Genomic DNA, 18604 nt, shown 5'->3' on the forward strand with positions numbered 1-18604 from the left:
AAATTTGGGTCTTTCTGTTTTAATATCATTTAAGATCTGTATGCACTTTAAAAAAAAGCATACTTTGTGTAGTTTTGTGTCTAAAATGCCTTGCACCAGCAAAAAAAATATTAATTTTATTTTTTTATAATAGTTGGTCTCATATTAGGAGTTCTCTTTCAGTTAAAGAAATATATTTAGTCTTGGAAAAAAAATGTGGGTGGGATCCAGGAGCATGGCCAGGTGGAATGATTCACTGTCATTTCTTGGTTTCTTGGTGGTAGATTTTTCTTTCTGGCCCTTTCCTGGTTTATCCTTCGAGTCCAGCCATGAGATGGGCTAAGCCTGTCTGATGAGGATGTTAAATTCTAGCTTGTCCAGAGCCATGATAAATGTGTTTGGCAGGAGTCAAAGACTCCGCTTGCCAACTGAAAGGTGGCGGAAATGCCGAGGTCTGCACAACCTTTGCATCAAGCCGCTCAGGTCTCCGGGGTTAGCGGGAAACTCAGTGGTGTGCTGGTGGATGGGCAACAACCAGCTCCTGGGGACCGGTTGTTGAGTCTGGATTTGCAGTGCTTGCTGATTTCCATTGCATAAATATTCCTGTGGGGGTTGATTTCAAGCTCCAACATGGCATCGGTGAGCCCAGAGCTGGGAGGAGACCTGCTGGGGTGCTCCTCTTGTAGGGTGTCCACTGCACACATTCTGCCACCATCAGAAAGAAGCCTCAAGAACCTAGACCACAGTAAAGCCTACAGAATAGCCGGGAGGGGACGGTTCTAGTGTCTGTTATCTGTATTTTCTTGTATAATTTATTTAATTACATATTGATATCATTTATTTTGTTGGGACCAGGGATCGAATCCAGGAGCCACATCCCCAGTCTTTTCCCACCAGGGAGGCTGGCTTTGAACTCGTGATCCTCCTGCCTCAGCTTCCTGAGCCGCAGGCGGGACCTGGAGATCTAGGGGCTATCAGCAGGGATGTCATTAGCAGTGGTGGCTGGAGTGGGCCGATGGCCCTCCCTTGTTGGGCTCTGGAGATTCTGATTCGCCTTCGTCGCTGGGTCTCTGGGCTGATGACATTTGGCTGGTGAGAACCAAAGTGGTAATCATACGGTGCATGGCCAGAGTCTGTTCTGATGGGTGGGTGTCTCTGATGAAGCGCTGAATCTGTGTTTTGGACCTCACGTCCGATCCGACTTCCCTGCAAAGGCTGGCTTACCTTCCAGACACCCCAGAGCACAGAGTGGGCACCCCTGTGGGGAGGTTCCTCTTTCTTTTCTTCCTGCTGCCTGGTGATGCCCAGATGGCCCTTGGCCTCTCGCCTCTCACTAGTCCCTACAGAGTCCCACGCTGTCCGCCTTAAATGCTGTAGAGGCCAATATGTCCACAATGAACAGAGGGTCCCTTGATTCTGAGAGCCCAGTTCAAACGTCATGTCTGAGCTCAGCTCCACCTGAGACTGTCAGGCTGCGCCCGGTGGGTCCCCTCCAGCGGGGGTGTGGTCTGCAGGGTGGTCTCAGAGCTGACTGTTCTATTATTAGACCTCTGGGGCTGCTCTAACAGAATGCCACAGAGCCGGTGGCTTGAACACAGACATTCACTTTCTCACAGTTCTGGAGGCTGGAAGTTCAGGATCAAGGGTTGGTTTCTCCCGAGGGCTCTCTTCTTGGCTGTGTCCTCCAACATGACCTTCTCCCTGCACACATCTCTGATGTCTCCCAAGACACTAGTCAGACTGGATTCGGGCCCCACCCCTACGACCTCATTTTACCTTAAACACCTCTCCCATGGCCCTAGCTCCAGCTAGAGTCACTTTGGGGGCAAGGACTTCAATATATGAAATTTTTTCCAGGGCAAGTGGGTACAATTGAGTCCACAACAACTATTAGACACTTGAATTGTGGCTGGTCCAAATTAATATGTGCTCCCAAGTATGAAATACACCACAGGTTTTCTTTTCTTTGTTCTTTCCTTTTTATTTATTTTTATTTTTATTTTTTTTGGTACTGGAGATTGAACCCGGGGACGCTTAACCGCTGGGCCCCATCCCCAGCTCTTTATAATATTTTATTTAGAGACAGGGTCTCTCTGAGTGGCTTAGGGGCTTTGCTGAGTTGCTGAGGCTGGCTTTGAACTCATGATCCTCCCACCTCAGACTCCTGAGCCACTGGGATTACAGGCACATACCATGGCGCCCGGCAACACCATGTGTTTTCTATCATCATTTTTCAACATTTCATTCCTTTTTATCATGTACCAGAAACAGAATGAAAAACATCTCATTAAATACCGTTTTATATCGATTACATGTTGAATCATAATATTTTGGACATTTTTGGGTTAAATAAAATTTAGTATTAGAATTGCTTCCACCTGTTTTTTTTTAAACCCTTTTTAGTGTGACGGGTCGAAAAACTCAAAATGACATACATGGCTCACACTCTGTTTCCACTGGACGGTGACTGTCCAGGGACATTTGAAGAGCGGATAGAGCCTTCCTTCTTGCAGTCAGAGGGAACATCACTTTCTGGGATCCTCTCTGAAACCCGATCCCCTGATCCCTTTCACCCCGTTCCTTCTCCCGCCCCCCCCATGTCCCTCCTTGGGCTGAATCAGTTCCATCAGAGGAAGGGTGGAGGTGGCTGTGGGGAGGGGGAACTCGGAGATGATGGAGGCGATGGAGGGAAGCTCTCCCTGTGCTCCTCGCTCTGGTCCAGCTCCAGTGGGAGATAACTAGGAGGCGCTGACCTTCCCCATGGCCTATGTCACCAGTCCTAGCGCAACTCCCGGTGTTGAGTGCCAAGTCTCCAGCTCCTACTCTGCCTGGAATGGCTTGGCCAAAAGCCCCATTTGGTGATCCCACTTTGGAATGTTCCGGCTCTCAGGGAAGAGTTAAGGGTTAGGAAAGAAAAACACTCCCATCTCACCACTTGGAGATGAATGAGCTGTTTTCCTGGATCTCTTTTGCTTACACGGCCAGGGAGGGAAGGAATGAGGAGCGAGCTGGAGAAGGGAGCTCAGAGACACAGGAAGGGTCCCACTCGAGTCTCGAAACGACCTATTTTATTTTCATTTTGCAGACAGGGAAACGGGCAGGCGAGACAACTCCTCCAGTGTCACCAACTGGCAGGTGTCAGGGTCGGTGATGGATGCCGAGTCCATCTGACTCTCCGCTATTACCTACTGTACCAAGGGAAGACTTCTGGAGCACGTGAGGACTCTCTTGAGCTGGATTCCCATCCGGATGGAGAGCAGAGGGGGCTCTAGGCAGGAGACTGACCAAGGGAGGCTGTAGAGGCACATCTAGTGCAGATGCTCCCTGAAGGGCACAGTGGGTCAGGGCTCCTGTCCTCTGCTGCTGACTGCTGACCCTCCTGTCAATCTTCTGCTGACCATTGAGGAATGAGGGGACTCAGCAAGGACTCACTGGCACCTCCCTCTGACAGCGGTCAGGCAGACATGAGTGGTGGGAACAGACCACGAGGTTTAGGGAATAATTCTATGAAATAGGCCCACGGTGCCGACCCCCCATGCTGACCCCTGCATTTCCAAGAAAGCAATTTTCCTGCAGCCCTGCCTGGCTTCAGTGAACGGGATTACATCCCACTCTTCATCAAGCTACCTGTTATCTGCAGGAGACACCCTGGCCCCAAATGACATCGATATGAAAAATCCAAGTTACCCCGAAGCGGGAGACCTTGGTGACCCTTTTCAAGACCAGATCCTGGAACTCAGGAAGGTAAGGATGATTTCTCCTACCCATAAACTCTGCAAGAATGTATGGTGAGGGATCCAATGGGAACTGGTCACCAAGGGCCAAGGGGACCTAGAGTTGTCACGGCAGTGGGGACTTGAAAGTCTGATGTCATCCTGCTGTCAGTCAAAAGTCAAGAGGTGGACCTGGGCGAGACTCTCTGGAAACTTATCCCCAATAAAACTAGGGTGTGGGAGGGGCACGCTGTCCCTCTGCTGTCTGGGAGGACCCACTCTCTCCCTTGAGAGTGTCCCCTTTCCCTTTTGCTGTCCCTTCAATAAACTCGTGCCTGTCACTCTGAGCGACGTGTCTGAATGTGGGTGTCTTCATCCTGCCTCAGTTTCTTGGATGACCCCTCCCCCTGTAACACTATGAGGTCCCCTCCCACATTGCAAGACGTTTATCTCTTCTCGTTTAAATAAATCCTATTGGGTTCACTCTTCCCTTTTGTTCTTGTTGTGAATTTTAATCTTCAAATCCGTGAGACAAGAACCTGAAAGGAAATTGGTGAGGCCTGCAGCCTGCACGCACCCCAGCAGAAGCAGGGAACCTAGTGTCATCTCAAAACTCAGGATTCCCCTCCCTCACAGCAGGCTCATCCTGACAGGCGGTCTGTGGGTCTTTCCCTACAGACTCACTCACCGGCTTCGCATGAGGTCCTTTTTGATGTTTATTATTTCCTTGTTCATATACTTGATGTTCCTCATTGATTTGCCCGGAACCTGATGGGACAATAAGAAGTGAGAGAAAAGGGGGTGTTAATACAACTGATCCAAATGCAGCCGGGGACAGAGGCACAGCTTTTCCCCTGAGCTGTCTGTGTTCGTCAGCTCTCCATTACTATAACAAACACTCTGAGATGATCAGACTAGAAAGAGAAAAGGTTTACTTTGGCCCATGGTCTTGGAGGTTCAGGTCCCAGATGGGTTGACCCCTCTGCTTTGGGCCTGCAGTGAGAAAGCTCTGCATAAAGGGTGCACGCAGTAGAGCAAATCTGCTCACCTCATTGCAGGAAGCAAAAAACAGAGAAGGGAAAGAGCAGGGCGCCCACAATTCCCATTGAAGCCATGCCCCCAATGACCTAAAGACCTCTCACCAGGTTCCACCTCCTAAAGGCTCCACTCTCCCCAATACTGTCACCCGAGGACCAAGCCTTTAGCACACAAGTCTTCATCAGCCTTTGGGGAATGTTCCAGATCCAAACCACAGCAATGCCTGACCAGACTGGATGGGTGCTGGGCAGCACAAAGTCTGTCTCTACAACCAAGAGGCTTCTTGAGGCACAGTGGACATAGAAAAGGCTTTGGACACAGTGGACCTAAGCTCTGATTTTGATTTTGCCCACTGACCAGTTATGTGAACTTGGGACAGATTACTCAACCTCTGGGGACCTCGCTTTCTTCAGTAGAATGGGGGAAATAATTTCTACCTTGTAGTGAGGATTCAATAAAATGCAAAATTCTGGACTCATAGCAAGTATTTGGTAGTAAACGGGACTGACTTTCCAGCCTTACACTTAGGGAAAAGCAAAGAATTGAACATTGAAAATAATTGTTGGTGTCGACTGGCAGCTAATTTAAAGAGATGAATCTGGTCGTTGAAAAGACGACAATGTACCTTCCCCCCTCTTTCCCCCATAGCAGGATTCTAGGAGTGAATTATCCACACATTGTTCATGGACTTTTCTTTCCCTTTTCTCTATTCATTTGTCATAACTAAACATTGAGGAAACCTCACAATACAAAACTTTATCAATCCTAAGTTGATACCAGGTCAACAAAAAGAAATTAAAATTAACTATATTTTAATAAAATAATCACTCTTCTCAGATACCAGTTTAGAGAGACATGAACCAGAATATTATCTGGTTTATCCTGCCTTGAAATTAATTCCTACACATTGTTTTAAATAAAAATAAATACTAAGAAATTATGGGAAAATAGGGACTCAAATAAGTCCAGTGGGGAGAATAAGTTGGGATAACTTTTTGGGAGGACCATTCACCTGTGCATACCAAATTATTCAGAAGTGAGCATGCCCTTATCTAACGTTCCCTGTCAAATGTCCTAAGAGGATATTCCTGAATGGGCACCAAGGTTCATCAACAAAATTGTTCATCATAATAATGCTGCTTGTAATAGCAAACTCTTGGAAACCACTTATACTACAGAAGTATACAGAAGACAGGTCAGATAGTTATGGTGCATCTGAACAACAGAATACATGCAGCAATTAAATGTAACGGTAACGCAACCATCGAGTGATGTTCGGGTTCTTGGAGTGAGAAGACCTGCTACCAAGTAATAGGTGTAGCATGGATCTGTTTTTCACTTTTTGAAAAAATGATCTATGTGGATATACATATACCAAAGATGTGAAAGGACACAGCCCACCCAAGGCGGCTCAGACAAAGGGTGCAGAATCTATGGAATTTCCCCAGAGTATCTGCAACTACAGCTACTACTTGTCTACTTCAGAAAAGTACATATGCTTCCTGACTTAATGATGGTTTGACTTAAGATTTCTCAACTTAAGCACGGTGCCAAAGTGTAATCCAGATAATTATTCTTGTTTGTTTCTTTCTTTCTTTTTTTAACTTTCAGTACAACAGCCCATAAATGACATGACTTGGTCAACATTGTACTATAAAATAGTCTTTGTGCTAAATCATTTCACCCAACCAAAGGCCAATGTAAGCGTCCTGAGCGTGTTTAAGGTAGGCTACTAAGATGTTTGGCAGGTGAGGTGCCTTAAATGTGCTTTTGATTGATGAGAGGTCAACATATGATGAGTTTATCGGGATGTGACCCTGTGGTAAGTTGAGGAGCATCTGTATTTGGAAGCCCCAATGTATGTGGGATAGCCTCAGATAAGCTCAATTAAATAATGAAACCATGAAATCATTTACAAAATTCAGCTCTTTAGCTGTTATTAGCAACGGATTGCAGGTAATGCAACTTGTCCATCCTAACACTCCAGAAGGTTCCAACCCCTTGGGCTGCAAGTGGACAGCGTTCATCCTGAGGGACAGGTGGGTAGAGTATCTGCAGAACTTCCTCAAACTTTCACGTGAAGGACATCCGCTGTTCTCAGACACTCAGAATCCCTTCTGCTCCATCTTGATACCCATCTCCTGCCCAGGCTTTTTGCCCCCCTCGACTTGGCACTTGCATCTTAGAGAGTCACTGATGGCACCAGCAGCAGGGTTGGCCCTGAATGACTGAAGCCAGATAGCAATACAATGTCCTTCAGCAGTGACTGGTTCAGGACTGGTCATGTGACCCAGTTTGAGCAAAGGAGATGCCAGCAGAGATTTCCCAGGGACTCCCTGGAACCACAATTCCTAGATCTTCCAGGAACCACAGGCAGAGATGTTCTCTTTCCTCACTTGACTATGAATGGGAAAGCATGCCTTGGGAGTTGCTGGCAGCTATTTTGTGCCCATGAGGAGAGCAACCTCAGGCTAAGAAGATGAGGTGAAAGGCGCAGAAGAGAGCCGTTCCATTGGCTTGTTCAAATAATAAAGCTTCACTAGAACCTTGACTTTTCCTGAATGCTTCTTTTATCATTATTTACATCCGTGTGAATTGGGTTATCTGTTACCTAAAACTGCAAGATTTCTATCTGAAATGTGTCCCTCCCTCCCTTGGGAGTGCCAAGACAGGTGGAGACCAGGAACTATATTAAGGAGTCCTTCTTCACCTCCCTCCACCCCTTAGGAGAGATCAGAATCAGATGATCCTCGTTCTAGAACATTCCACCGTGAAAGCCATGGCATCGGCCATATCGAGACCAAAATATCTGGAACTGAGGTAGCCTTCCCTTGTAATCCTTCTTCCCTGCAGGACTAAAGTTAAAAGAGACTGTGGACTAATCACATAGACGAACGTTCACTGTAAAGCAGTATGCTGTGCTGCGCTGGCCACAGCCTCTTCTTTGGGTCATTTTCTCTTGTGTTTGGTTTATGGTTTTGTCCACAGCCCTAAGAACAACAGGCTATCTCTCTCTGTCACTCACACACACACACACACACACACACACACGTACACGCACACAGCCTGGGTGTGTGGCACACTCTACCATCTCCATTAGGGTCAGGGCACCCTCTGGTGTTTGCACAACACCCCAATCACCCCATCCCCCTGCATTTCTGCAAACGTGGCCCCACCATTAAGCCATGCATGACCGGACACGCCCCGGTGCCTCAATAATTCTACTTCTATCCAAGGAAATAATGTCGCCAGGATGAGAAGATCATCCAGAGGCTGCCCACCACAGCAGTGTAAATCACGGTGAGAAAACACCTGAACGCCCAGCCACGGGCGCTGGGGGCGGGGGGCGGGGGATAAATCGTGGTCGGTCCCCACCACGGCCCGAGGAGCATCTGAGCTCGACTGTTACCGCTTAGCATGGCTGTCCCTGTTTATTTATTGATGTGGAAAGACAGTAAAGGCATAAAACCTCAAGTGAAAATACATATGCTCTCAAGTGTCGAGGAATTAGATCATGGAGAGCCCTGAGATCTATATTCATAAGACCTATGGGGACGCCTGGAAGCTTCTGTCATCTCCGACAAAGGGTGCTCCACCATGGTGAGCGGGGGCACAGCGTGTAGGCAGCCATGGAATGAGCTGGAAGGGAATACCACGCCTCATTAACAGGGTTGTCACCATCATGGGACGTCGGAGTTATAAGTCATTAAATAATTATTTTTGGTTATTCTTTTCTTGATCTTTCTACAATTTACATATATTAATTCTAATAAGATCATAGTGTTGTTTTTTTTTTTTTTTTTTTTTTGGTGTGTGTTTGTACAGCAATTTTGACTAATTCTCTCAACGCAGGCAAAATGGAAGTGTTTAATGCAGATTTAAATGGAGTCTAAGAACCCGGAATTGATACCTCAGTTAGTGGGTTTTTAACACATGGGATGGGGCAGGGAGGGTCTGGGCAGGGAGTGGACGCTCAGGCCGGGCAGCCTAATAGAGGGGATTTAATACCCGGGAGCAGTTACCAAGGCGTTGGAAGATCTGGGCAGCCAGTTGGGGATGAGCTGGGAAGGCAGCCAGGACCACCTTCAGGGCTGGAGGGACTCCGGGGTCGGGTTCCCTGGTGCAGGCTGGGCGGGCTCACAGGGGGACAGAGAGTCCAGCTGGATTTCCCGTTGCTCTGCAGCTGAACAGGAGAGCGCTAGAGATGTACCAGCTTCGTTTTCCTCCCACTCCCAATTTCCCGCTGGTCCTTCCTGGTGCCTGAACTTACTTGGAAGCCTCTGACAAGGTCACCCGGGGAACGGGCAGTTTGCAAGGACCCCAGTCCTCTGTGGGTGCAGGAAATGGAAACAAGAACCTACAAGCCAACAGATAGGGGGGCCTCAGCCCCAGGCCACTTTGGGGCTATAAAACTGGTTCTTCCTTTCATTTGGTGAAGTCCCCCTTCACCGATGGTAACTGGATGCTCCTTATCTTTTGATCCAGAGCCTGAGGTTCCACCGTTGATGTGCACGTTCAGAGTTGTGATTATTCTGTCTCTCAAAATCATGATCAAAAACCATGGTGTGAGTTGACTTTTCATTACTAGAACATATTATACTTGAGATAATCAAATTATAAAGATAAAAGGTTTGTCTTAGCTTAGACTCAAGACACTTCAGTCTATGACCAACTGGCCCATTGGGTCTGGACCTGTGGTGAGGTGACACTTCATGGTGGAGGTGGTGGCAGGCGCTCAACTTGTTGGCAGAAAAGTGGAAGAGAGTTGGAGGAAGAGGGCAGGTTCTCGGAATCCCCTTTGGGGGTGCTCCCCCGGTGACCTGGAGACCTGCCACTAGATCCGGTTCTGAAAGCGTCCACTAACTCCCAACAGCACCAAGAACCCAGGGACCAAGACTTTGGGAGACATTCCAGATCCAAGCTGTAGCCACCAGGTTTTTGGTACCCTGACCCTCTGACCCCTCCCTGTTTCTTTCTCTAGAAAGGACTCTGTGTCCCAGGTCTCTGTAGGCCACCTCCTCTTCCACCAAAACCTACCTGCCCTGGGTCCTCCCCACTCCCTTGGTCCTTACACCTCTGAACGACATCGACTAACATGTCCCCGCGCCCAGCAACACCCACAAAAAGATGCCACGGATCCATGTTGTGGAAAACCGGAAAATTATGCAAAAAACAAAACAAAAACCAATCAGGAGAAGATAAAGCTCAAACATAACTCCGTCCGTCACCCTCTGGGCAGATAGCCTCTGACGCTCTGTCACGACGCCCAGCCTGGGTGCACAAAGGCCATCTATGAAACAGAGCCAATGCTGAAGTCATGGCATTGTTCACCTCTAGACCACGTCCTGTCCCAAGTGCATTCTTCCATGAAGTCCCCGATTCCTTCAGTCCTCGTCACACCAGGGATCCCGTTTCACAGGGGAGCAAGTGGAGGCTCAGGAAAGTGACAGTGACGTGCTATGGAGGGGCCAAGTCTATGCTGGATCAAGTTCAAGTGCTTCACAGGGTGTGCTCTTAACAGCTGCCCTGTTCTGCTCCCCCACCTCTGCCCTGTTTTTTTTTTTTTTTTTTTTGGACTGGGGATTCAACCCCTGGGGATGCTTAACCACTGAGCCATACCCCCAGCCCTTTTTATTTATTTATTTTTTATTTTGAGACAGAGTCTTGCTAATTGCTTAGTTCCTCCCTAAATTGCTGAGGCTGGCCTTGAGTTTGCGATCCTCCTGACTCAGCCTCCCGAGCCGCTGGGATGACAGGCGTGCACCACTGCTCCTGGTCTTCTGCCCTGTTTTGCATCATGGACTCTAACTAACTAAGGGACAGCAGTTGCTGGCTGTTGATTGACAGATGCTACCAAGTTCATCTACGGAATTTTGTGAGATTTCATCATTAGGAATTTTATACGGCAGGAAATCAGAATGCTTTATTGAAGGTCACAGCTGGAAAGCTGGGTCTTCTAAATATCTGTTCTTCGTGTTTTATGAATGTGTGTTCAGGACTCATCTTTGCAGTTCCCTAAAATACAATCAAATTCTGAGCATCAGATTAAGAAGGAAACGAATTCCTGTCATATGTGCCCAGGCTGATGCAGCTAGCAGAGGTCAGAGCAGGGAGCCTGGAGACAGAGGGAAGGGACAGGGACACCTTAGCCACCTCCAGACTCACTGTGGAGCCTGTGGAGAGTGGCCCAGGGGCCTCCCGGCCAGAACACACACAGGCCTCCTTGGTGTGCACACTGGTATTTAAGCTCTTAGGGTTTTAAGGAGGCGATGGACCTGTTCCTTTGGGGGAGGATGAGCTGGTACCTTATTCTATTCTTTGGTCCTACCCGGTACTAGTGACTCCATCCACATCAAACCTTCAAACGGAAACATCAACTGTTCTGTCGAGCTCTTTTAAAGGATCTGTTTACCCCAGGCGGGATGTATCCATATCTTGATTCACCCTCCCTCCCGCCACCCATCTGATGGACCCAGGAAAAAGGAAGTTGGGGGGAGGATTGGGAAAGACAGGGAGGGGTGGGCAGGGGGCTGTTGCCTGGGAGATGAGCAAGTCCTCGGCTGAGAATTTAGAGGGGACTGAGCAGCAGGGGCCCTGTGGGGGGCCGAAGGGGGTGGACAACAAGGAGCCAGGGTCCCTGGACAGAAAGCTTCTGACGTCCAGCTCCTGGTGTGGGGCCTGGCTCTGAGCATGCTCTGTTGTTGTTGAGTGGGTGGGGGAGGGGGGCGGGTCGCCATCTCCAGGCTTAACCCTGCAGGTCAGTTAGCAATGACACAGGGACCAGGTGCCTCTATGATGGCGGGGTCTGAATCCCCTGGCTGTGCCCTGCACCCCCATCACAGGCCACACAGGTACCACGTGGCCCTGAAGCCAGGCCCGGGTGGGTAGTTATTTCTCCCTGGTGTGCGTGTGTGTGTGTGGACGAAGCTCTGTGTGTCCCCGGGCAGGTGTCCTGGTCACATCCCTGCACTTAATCCGGGAGCTGATCCTCGGAGGCACCTTAGGCCTCTTTTGCCAGGAGGGAAACCCAGGAGCCGAGAGGTTGAGTCCCTGTCGCGGTCACAGGGACGGTAAGCGAAGCTCAGCGTCCTGATCCCCCTGTGCCCCTGCCCTGTGCTCATCTCATCCAGGGGTCAGCCCTTGGTGGCCTCGATGGCTTCTGTCACCTGATGTTTCCCTGGAGCGCAGCCACGGCCTGCCTGGGCTGTGTCCCCACCCAGCCTCCTGCTATGACTATGCTAGAGGCCGCGAGGCCTGCAGAGCGCTCACCCCTGGTCCTTCGTGGAAGAGGTCTGCCGGGTGGTTATGTGTCAATCAAAAGTAAAATAAAACTTAAAAGCTTTTCTGACCCCTGTCCTGTCGACTTTATCCCCTATGTTCCCTCCATCCCTCCAGTGACATTGCCACATTGCTGCCATGGACCCCACCTGGAGAGCAGACACAATCTGCCAATGGCTGTCCACCCCCCCCCCCCCAGCTCTTGTTCCCTTAGGCCATTGTCCACACAGGTAATCCTTCCCAAATGCACACCTGGTCCCATTCCCTTGCCCAGCACAGTTTAAAAATGGTCCTTATTGTTTTCAAAGTCCCAAATCCTAGGAACTACACAGCTCTGTGACCTGCCTCCTGCCTTCAGTGCTCTGCTCCCATGTCCTGACTGCTACAGTCTTGTATGTGCCATGCTCCTTCCAACCACAGGGCCTTTGCGCCTGCTGTCCTTTCTTTCCCACATGCTCTTGTGTAACTCCTTTCCCTTCAACTTGTTAGCTTCGATTCATCCTTTAACTCTTTGCTGGTTTGCATTCCTTAACCCTCTGAGCCTGGCTGGCCATCATATAAGGATGTACAGGTTGGACAAAGCACAGTGCTGGAGAGATACAGCATTCACATACTTTAGCCTAAGATCATTTTGGGGGTGGGGTGGTTCTTGAGAAGGGGAAGCGTTCACATCACCTAAATTAACAAATGATGGAGGAACTGCCACGTGTCAGAGCAATGCTTAGCATTTTATGCCATCAGGAAAGCTTCCTTTTCCCAGTGACCTAATAAGACAGTTATTAAAAACCCCTTTACAGAAGGGGAAGTGGAAGCAGAGGAAGTCGTTCAAAGTGACGCAGCCGGCTGTCTGTCAGTCACCCAGCTGGTGAGCTGTTAGAGCCAGGGGGAACCCGGTCTCCCTGCGTTTCCAGTGGGTCCTCAGCCATTAAGCAGCTTTGAAAATTCAAGGCCTTGCAGTCCTTCATGCCGGAGGGAGACAGTTTTCCATGATTTGTTTCTTAAATTCCCCTTTTTGTAAGAAGGGCGGTTGTTTGGCAGAGAAGGAAGATGAATGCGAGAAAGAACCTGGAAAAGCTGAGAGAAGGAAGACTCCAGGGATATATTCTGGGGGACAGAAGCAGGTCTTGGAGCAGGGTTGAAGAGGAGGGATTGCCATACAGAAAAAAAAGTCACAGGCTTTTATAGGATGATTTGGGAGGGGGGGGCAGGTACCAGCGATTGAACTTAGGGGCACTTGACCACTGAGTCCCATCCCCAGCCCTATGTTGTATTTTATTTAGAGACAGGGGCTCACTGAATTGCTTAGGGCCTCACTTAGTTGCTGAGGCTGGCTTGGAACTGGCGATCCTCCTGCCTCAGCCTCCCGAGCCGCAGGGATGATGGGCATGCACCACCACATTCGGCTTAAAGGGTGATTTATTGGTTTTCCCTGCGCGGGGTGCAACATGACTGTCGGCTCCATCTCTTCCACGCACCCTTCAGTAGAACCCACACCATGCATTTAGTTCACATCACCTAAATGGGAGTGGGAACTGTGCTCTGAAGGCTTCGATATGTGTGAGCCAGGTCCCCAGGTGGCCTAGGGCAAGCAGAGATAGACAAGCGACAGAGGCAGGGGGAGAACAGGATGTGGAGTCAGAGTCCCAGCTCCATGTCCCACCGCCCGTGAGGACCCAGGAAAGTCACTGCCTTTCAGCCTCACTAAGCATCTGCCTGGTCTTCACCCAGGAGCTTGGAGCCAATGCTTGGTACAGTTTGATTGGTGAACCGAGCATGCCAAGGATCTACAGATCATGAATATCTGTAGATTTTACATATTGAACCATAAACCACAAATGAAAACTATAACTAGAATGAGATGATGAAAATGTTTCCAAATAAACTCATTAAGGGCAGATTAAGGCTATCAAGGACTCCCAGATGGTCAGCCCTGGTAGCAATACAATGATATAACAGTAGGTGGCGCTAGATGCCATGGCTTTCAATCAATGTCTCTTTCCATCTTTTCTCTGCCTTCCTCCTCTCCCACTTGATTGAAATGGAAATTGGCTGCCAGCATCAATGAGCCCCCATCAACCCTGGGACCAAGCTGGCATTGCCAGCAGCGAATGTGTTATCCACCTAGTTCAAAAAAATTAATCAAATACATTAATCTCATGAGCTCTTTGAAAGACTAGATATGAGGGGCCAGGGGTCCAGCTGCCAGGCACCAGTCGCCAATGGGAATGTGTGATGGGCTAGGGGCTGACTTTCAAAAAGTCCTGGAGGAGCTTGGAGGACCCCGGATGTGGCAACCGCTCTGTTCTGTATTGTGAGTCCTGCCAACCAGAGTTCTGTTCAGCAATTAAAACCGTCTGGAGCTCCCTGAGGTTCAATCCCATCACAAGAAATTTCTGTGATTGACTGGCAATGCCTACCCCGGACCAAGGAGGGAACAGCAGCATCAATGACCACACACCATCCGTGGTTCCTCTCTGGGGCCCTTTTCCTGCTTTTCCCACTGAGATGCGAATAGGTGAGAGGCGTAATAATTCTTTTTGCTGTTTTATGATTCAGAGCCCCGAGTCCGGAGAAGTTAACAGCTTGCCTGGGGTCACAGAGCTAGAGAGAGGCAGAATCAGAAGTTCAGCCGGTCTGGTTGCCTAGGGATCTCCATGTCTTTTTACACACCATGGTTGACTTGGCTTCTTGGAAATGAAACATTTTTTGTCAATTCATTCTAGACAAGAGAAACGAGGGGTGACCCAAGAGCATCTTCTTTCAAGCCATCAATGTCCTTTGGAGAAGTGTGTGTGTTGGGGCTAAGTCCCCCTGGGCTTCCGTCCGTCTTCTCTCTCTCCCTGGAAGTGGGTGACGTGGGCATCTCTGCAACAGTGGAGTGAACTCAGCCTCCTATTGGAGGCTCCCCCATTTTTTTGGTACAGGGGATTGAATTCAAGCATGCTCAACTACCGAGCCACCTCCCCTGCTCTTTTTTTTGTATTTTATTTACAGACAGGGACTCATTGAATTGCTTAGCGCCTCACTAAATTGCTGAGGCTGGCTTGGAACTCGCGATCCTCCTGCCTCAGCCTCCTGAGCTGCAGGATTACCGGTGTGCCATGGCTCCCAGCTGGATAATGACATTTAACTTCATTTTCACAGGAGAAGGCGGAGCAGAGCTGGGCTGAAAACTGGTGAAAGAGAAAAGAGCCCAGATGCAGAAGAGCTGCCTGGGGCTTGGACCTTTGGCATGAGCCTTTGTGTGATTCCAGGGCTGCTTGGCTGTGAGTTCTCTGATACTCTGACAACAAACAGTTCCCTGATGTCCCCAGCATGCCATTCAAGGCCACCTTCCATGGACCACACTGGGGGGCTCTGTGGGTGCCAAGAGCAGCTCAGAGGTTTGAAATACCTCATATGAGTTAAAGTTGGCTGCAGGTACAACGTTGGACAGAATACAGTCCTTTTCCTGAGGAGCTTGAGGTCCAGGGTGGGGGATATCATCTAGGCATCAAACAGAGCTACATAAAACTTGGCTGACATACACCTGTTACCCTTTTCTCGTGTTTATGTGTCTTTTGTTACGGGCTTGTGAGCCGAGATCCTCCTGAGGGGCATGGCTTTCTCCTCCCTACAGGTGTTCCAGACAGAGGGGACCCACAGGAGCTCTGAATGGCTGGGACGGGGAGTAAGTAGGATGGGGTGGGGGAGGGTTGGTGTGGGTTCTTCTGATGTCCCCGAGCAGGACAGAGCATGCCTGAAACTCTAGTGCTGCTGAGAAGCCGTAAGAGGCCACTTTAGCAAAACAGTCTAGGGTAAGTGGCCCAGCTGAGACTTGAAGATGGAGCATTGAGTCTCATTTTATTTTTTTTCCTATTAATTTGGTTTCCACCCCCACCCTTGAATAAGTAGTATTTTCAAATAGTTTTAAAACAGACCCAAGGGCATGTAGCTAAAAAGTGTTACATCTACCTTGTCTTCAAATCATTCATTTTTCTTGCCTGGAGAGGACAAGCATTACCCGGTTCTTGTGTATTCTTCCAGAGAGGTTTTAAATAAGCCCACGTGCATGTGCACACACACATGCGCATGTGCACACACATGCACACACGCGTACACACACATGTACACATGTATGCGTGCACCTTTCCAACCACAGACCTTCTGTTTTCACATGAATACACAAATGACAGTATGGCTCCTATGCTAATTCCCCTCCCTGTAACTAATATATCTTGGGGACTGTCAGAATGTCAAGGGGGACGAGGGACAAGGGGCAAGACGGCATCAAGCTCTGGGGTCCTTGGAGCGGGGAACAAGAGTGGGTTGCTGTTAGTCATGGATCAGGACTTCAAGAAGAGGGTGCCATTGGAGATTAATGTATAAAATGCTGAATTAACTCTGAAGAAGAGAGAGAGGGAGGGAATGAGAAAAAAAATACTAAGATTAGGCCAAGGACCAATTCAGGGAACCAAGGTCCATGGAGCAACAGAGTATCCAGAAGAAGATACAGAAAAGCCTGCTTGTTTTTGTAAATAAAGTTTTATTGGAACACCAACACTGCCCATCCCGGTGAACACTGTCTATGGCTGCTTTTGTATCACAGGGACAGAGATGGCTTAACTGGAACAGAGATACAAGGTCCTGCGAAGACTAACATGTTCACCGTCTGGCTCTTGTGAGACGTCTTCTGAGCCCAGGTTTGGAAGCATGAAATAGGCTTCTTTGTGGGTGAATTTTTAGCCGTAGATTATTTTCAAGGACAAACAAAATGCCACCCCTCCTCTACCACGTGACCGAGAGGACCTTAGTAGACAATCCAAGGCAACTTCCCAAGGTGATCCTGTTTGTTGTCACAACTTGGTGGTGGCTGTGCCTAGTGGGTAGATGCCAACAAGTCTCCTAAAGTCCTTACAATGTCTTTCTTTTCCCTCCACAAAGCTGTATCTGGTCCGAATTGTGCCAAGACCAAGCCACACAGTTGTAGAAGGTGTGTTGGGCTTTTATGTCTCCTGAAGACCCCGGGGCGGCAGGTACTCAGCTTGTGGATGACTAGAAGCCAGGTAGGTCCCCAGCGATCCTCACCCTCATGCCCTTGTGGGATCCCCTCCCCTGGAAGGTGGGTGGGACCCAGTAACTCACTTCTAATGAATAGAATATGCTAACACGATACAGTGTCACTTCTGAGATTAGGTGACACGATGACCATGGCCTCTGGCTTGGGTACCTGCTCTTACTCTGGGGAAAGCTGGCTTCCAGGTTATGAACCACCCTTTGAGAGAGGCTCATGCAGCAAGGAACTAATGTCTTTACTATAGCTCAGGAGCACCTGCTACCTGCCCCATTGATAGCCATGTGAGTGACCTTGGAAGTGACCCCTTCCCCCAGCTGAGCCTTGAGATAGCAAGAGTCCCAGTGACCATATCTTGGTTGTGCCTTGGTTGTGATACTCTGAGCCAGAGGCCCCCCCAGCCAAGCAGAGAAACTGGGAGATGATAAATGTTTGTTGTCTTAAGCTGCAACACTCTGGAGTAATCTGTTAACACACCAAAACAGAACTCAAATGCAGTCCTAGGGGAATGAACTCTCTACAGGAAACAGCTGGTGATCCGGGTTACAGAAACCCATTTAATTTCTCTTTAGGGTCTCATCACAGGTTTAATAGAACTTCTTTGACCATAACCGTCTCAACCATTGCGGAGGAAAAATTGTTGGTGCTTTTGAGGGTGTCGATTGGCCTGGATGTGAACTTGGTTGCCGACAAGGTCATTCCATACCCGAGCTACCGTGGGGGGACAGCAGATGGCAGTATTGAGAAGTACGCACTTGGGGAAGCAGACCTGGGTTCAAATCCCAGCTCTGACTTCTGCAAAGTGTTATGTTGGAGAAGAGCCACAAGAAATTCATGTCCTTAACTGGCCATTTGACAGGTCTAAGGAAAAACCACCAGGGCACAGAGGGGCTGAGTGAACGGGAAAAGCTCCAACCAGGCAAACGGACCCGGTGGTGGTGAAAATACTGGATGGTTTGCAAGGTAAGTAGAAGAATAATCCAGGGCTTTTTAAATTGGTCTGTAGGCGAGTGTGCATATTTGAATAGATATTGCATCTGATCATTTTGATCTTCTTAGTGAACTTGGCCATGAGGCTTCAAGGTTGTCGAGTTCTACTTCTTGGGTGGGATATTCATGCCCCGGGGCAGTCTGAATATCCCCCTCTGTGGCTCCTGAGGTGTCTTTGGTGCTCTGAGCTGGCCCGACTAGCATCATAGTGACGGATCTGGCACCTCTCATGGTGAGCAGATGCTCATCCCCAGCTGTTCTCCAAGGGAAATTTCTAGCCAGTGTGCTCAGGACACTGAATGTCACAAAGACTTGCTCTTGATGAAGGAGCTTTAGAAGCACAAACTCAGATTGGGACTGTGATGCCTGTCGCCGTCCCCCAGCCCGGATATGCTGCACCCTCTGGGTGCTCTGGCTACTGCCTGAGGTTCCAGAGGATGTCAAATGGGCCTAGGTTTGGGTGTCAAGATTCTGTTTGTATTCACGAAGCAAAAAGAAAACTAAAAAAGCAGCTTCCATTTAAACCTTGTGTGTGTGTGTGGGGGGGAGTTAC

At 49.0% G+C, this 18604-nt stretch overlaps 1 protein-coding gene across 1 annotated transcript in view; it reads right to left on the reverse strand.

Annotated features, from left to right (window-relative positions):
- Positions 1-18604, reverse strand: part of CCDC60 (coiled-coil domain containing 60) — a gene marked incomplete at both ends in the record, with an annotated part of 143316 nt that overhangs the window by 75812 nt on the left and 48900 nt on the right. Inside the window, one exon of the mRNA XM_081285946.1 lies at positions 4381-4460. Within this exon, the coding sequence (XP_081142072.1) occupies positions 4381-4460 (80 nt within the window). The remainder of the gene's footprint in view (positions 1-4380; positions 4461-18604) is intronic.

The sequence above is a fragment of the Spermophilus citellus genome, assembly GCF_964194105.1.
Source record: "Spermophilus citellus genome assembly, chromosome: 3".
Taxonomy (NCBI): Eukaryota; Metazoa; Chordata; class Mammalia; order Rodentia; family Sciuridae; genus Spermophilus; species Spermophilus citellus.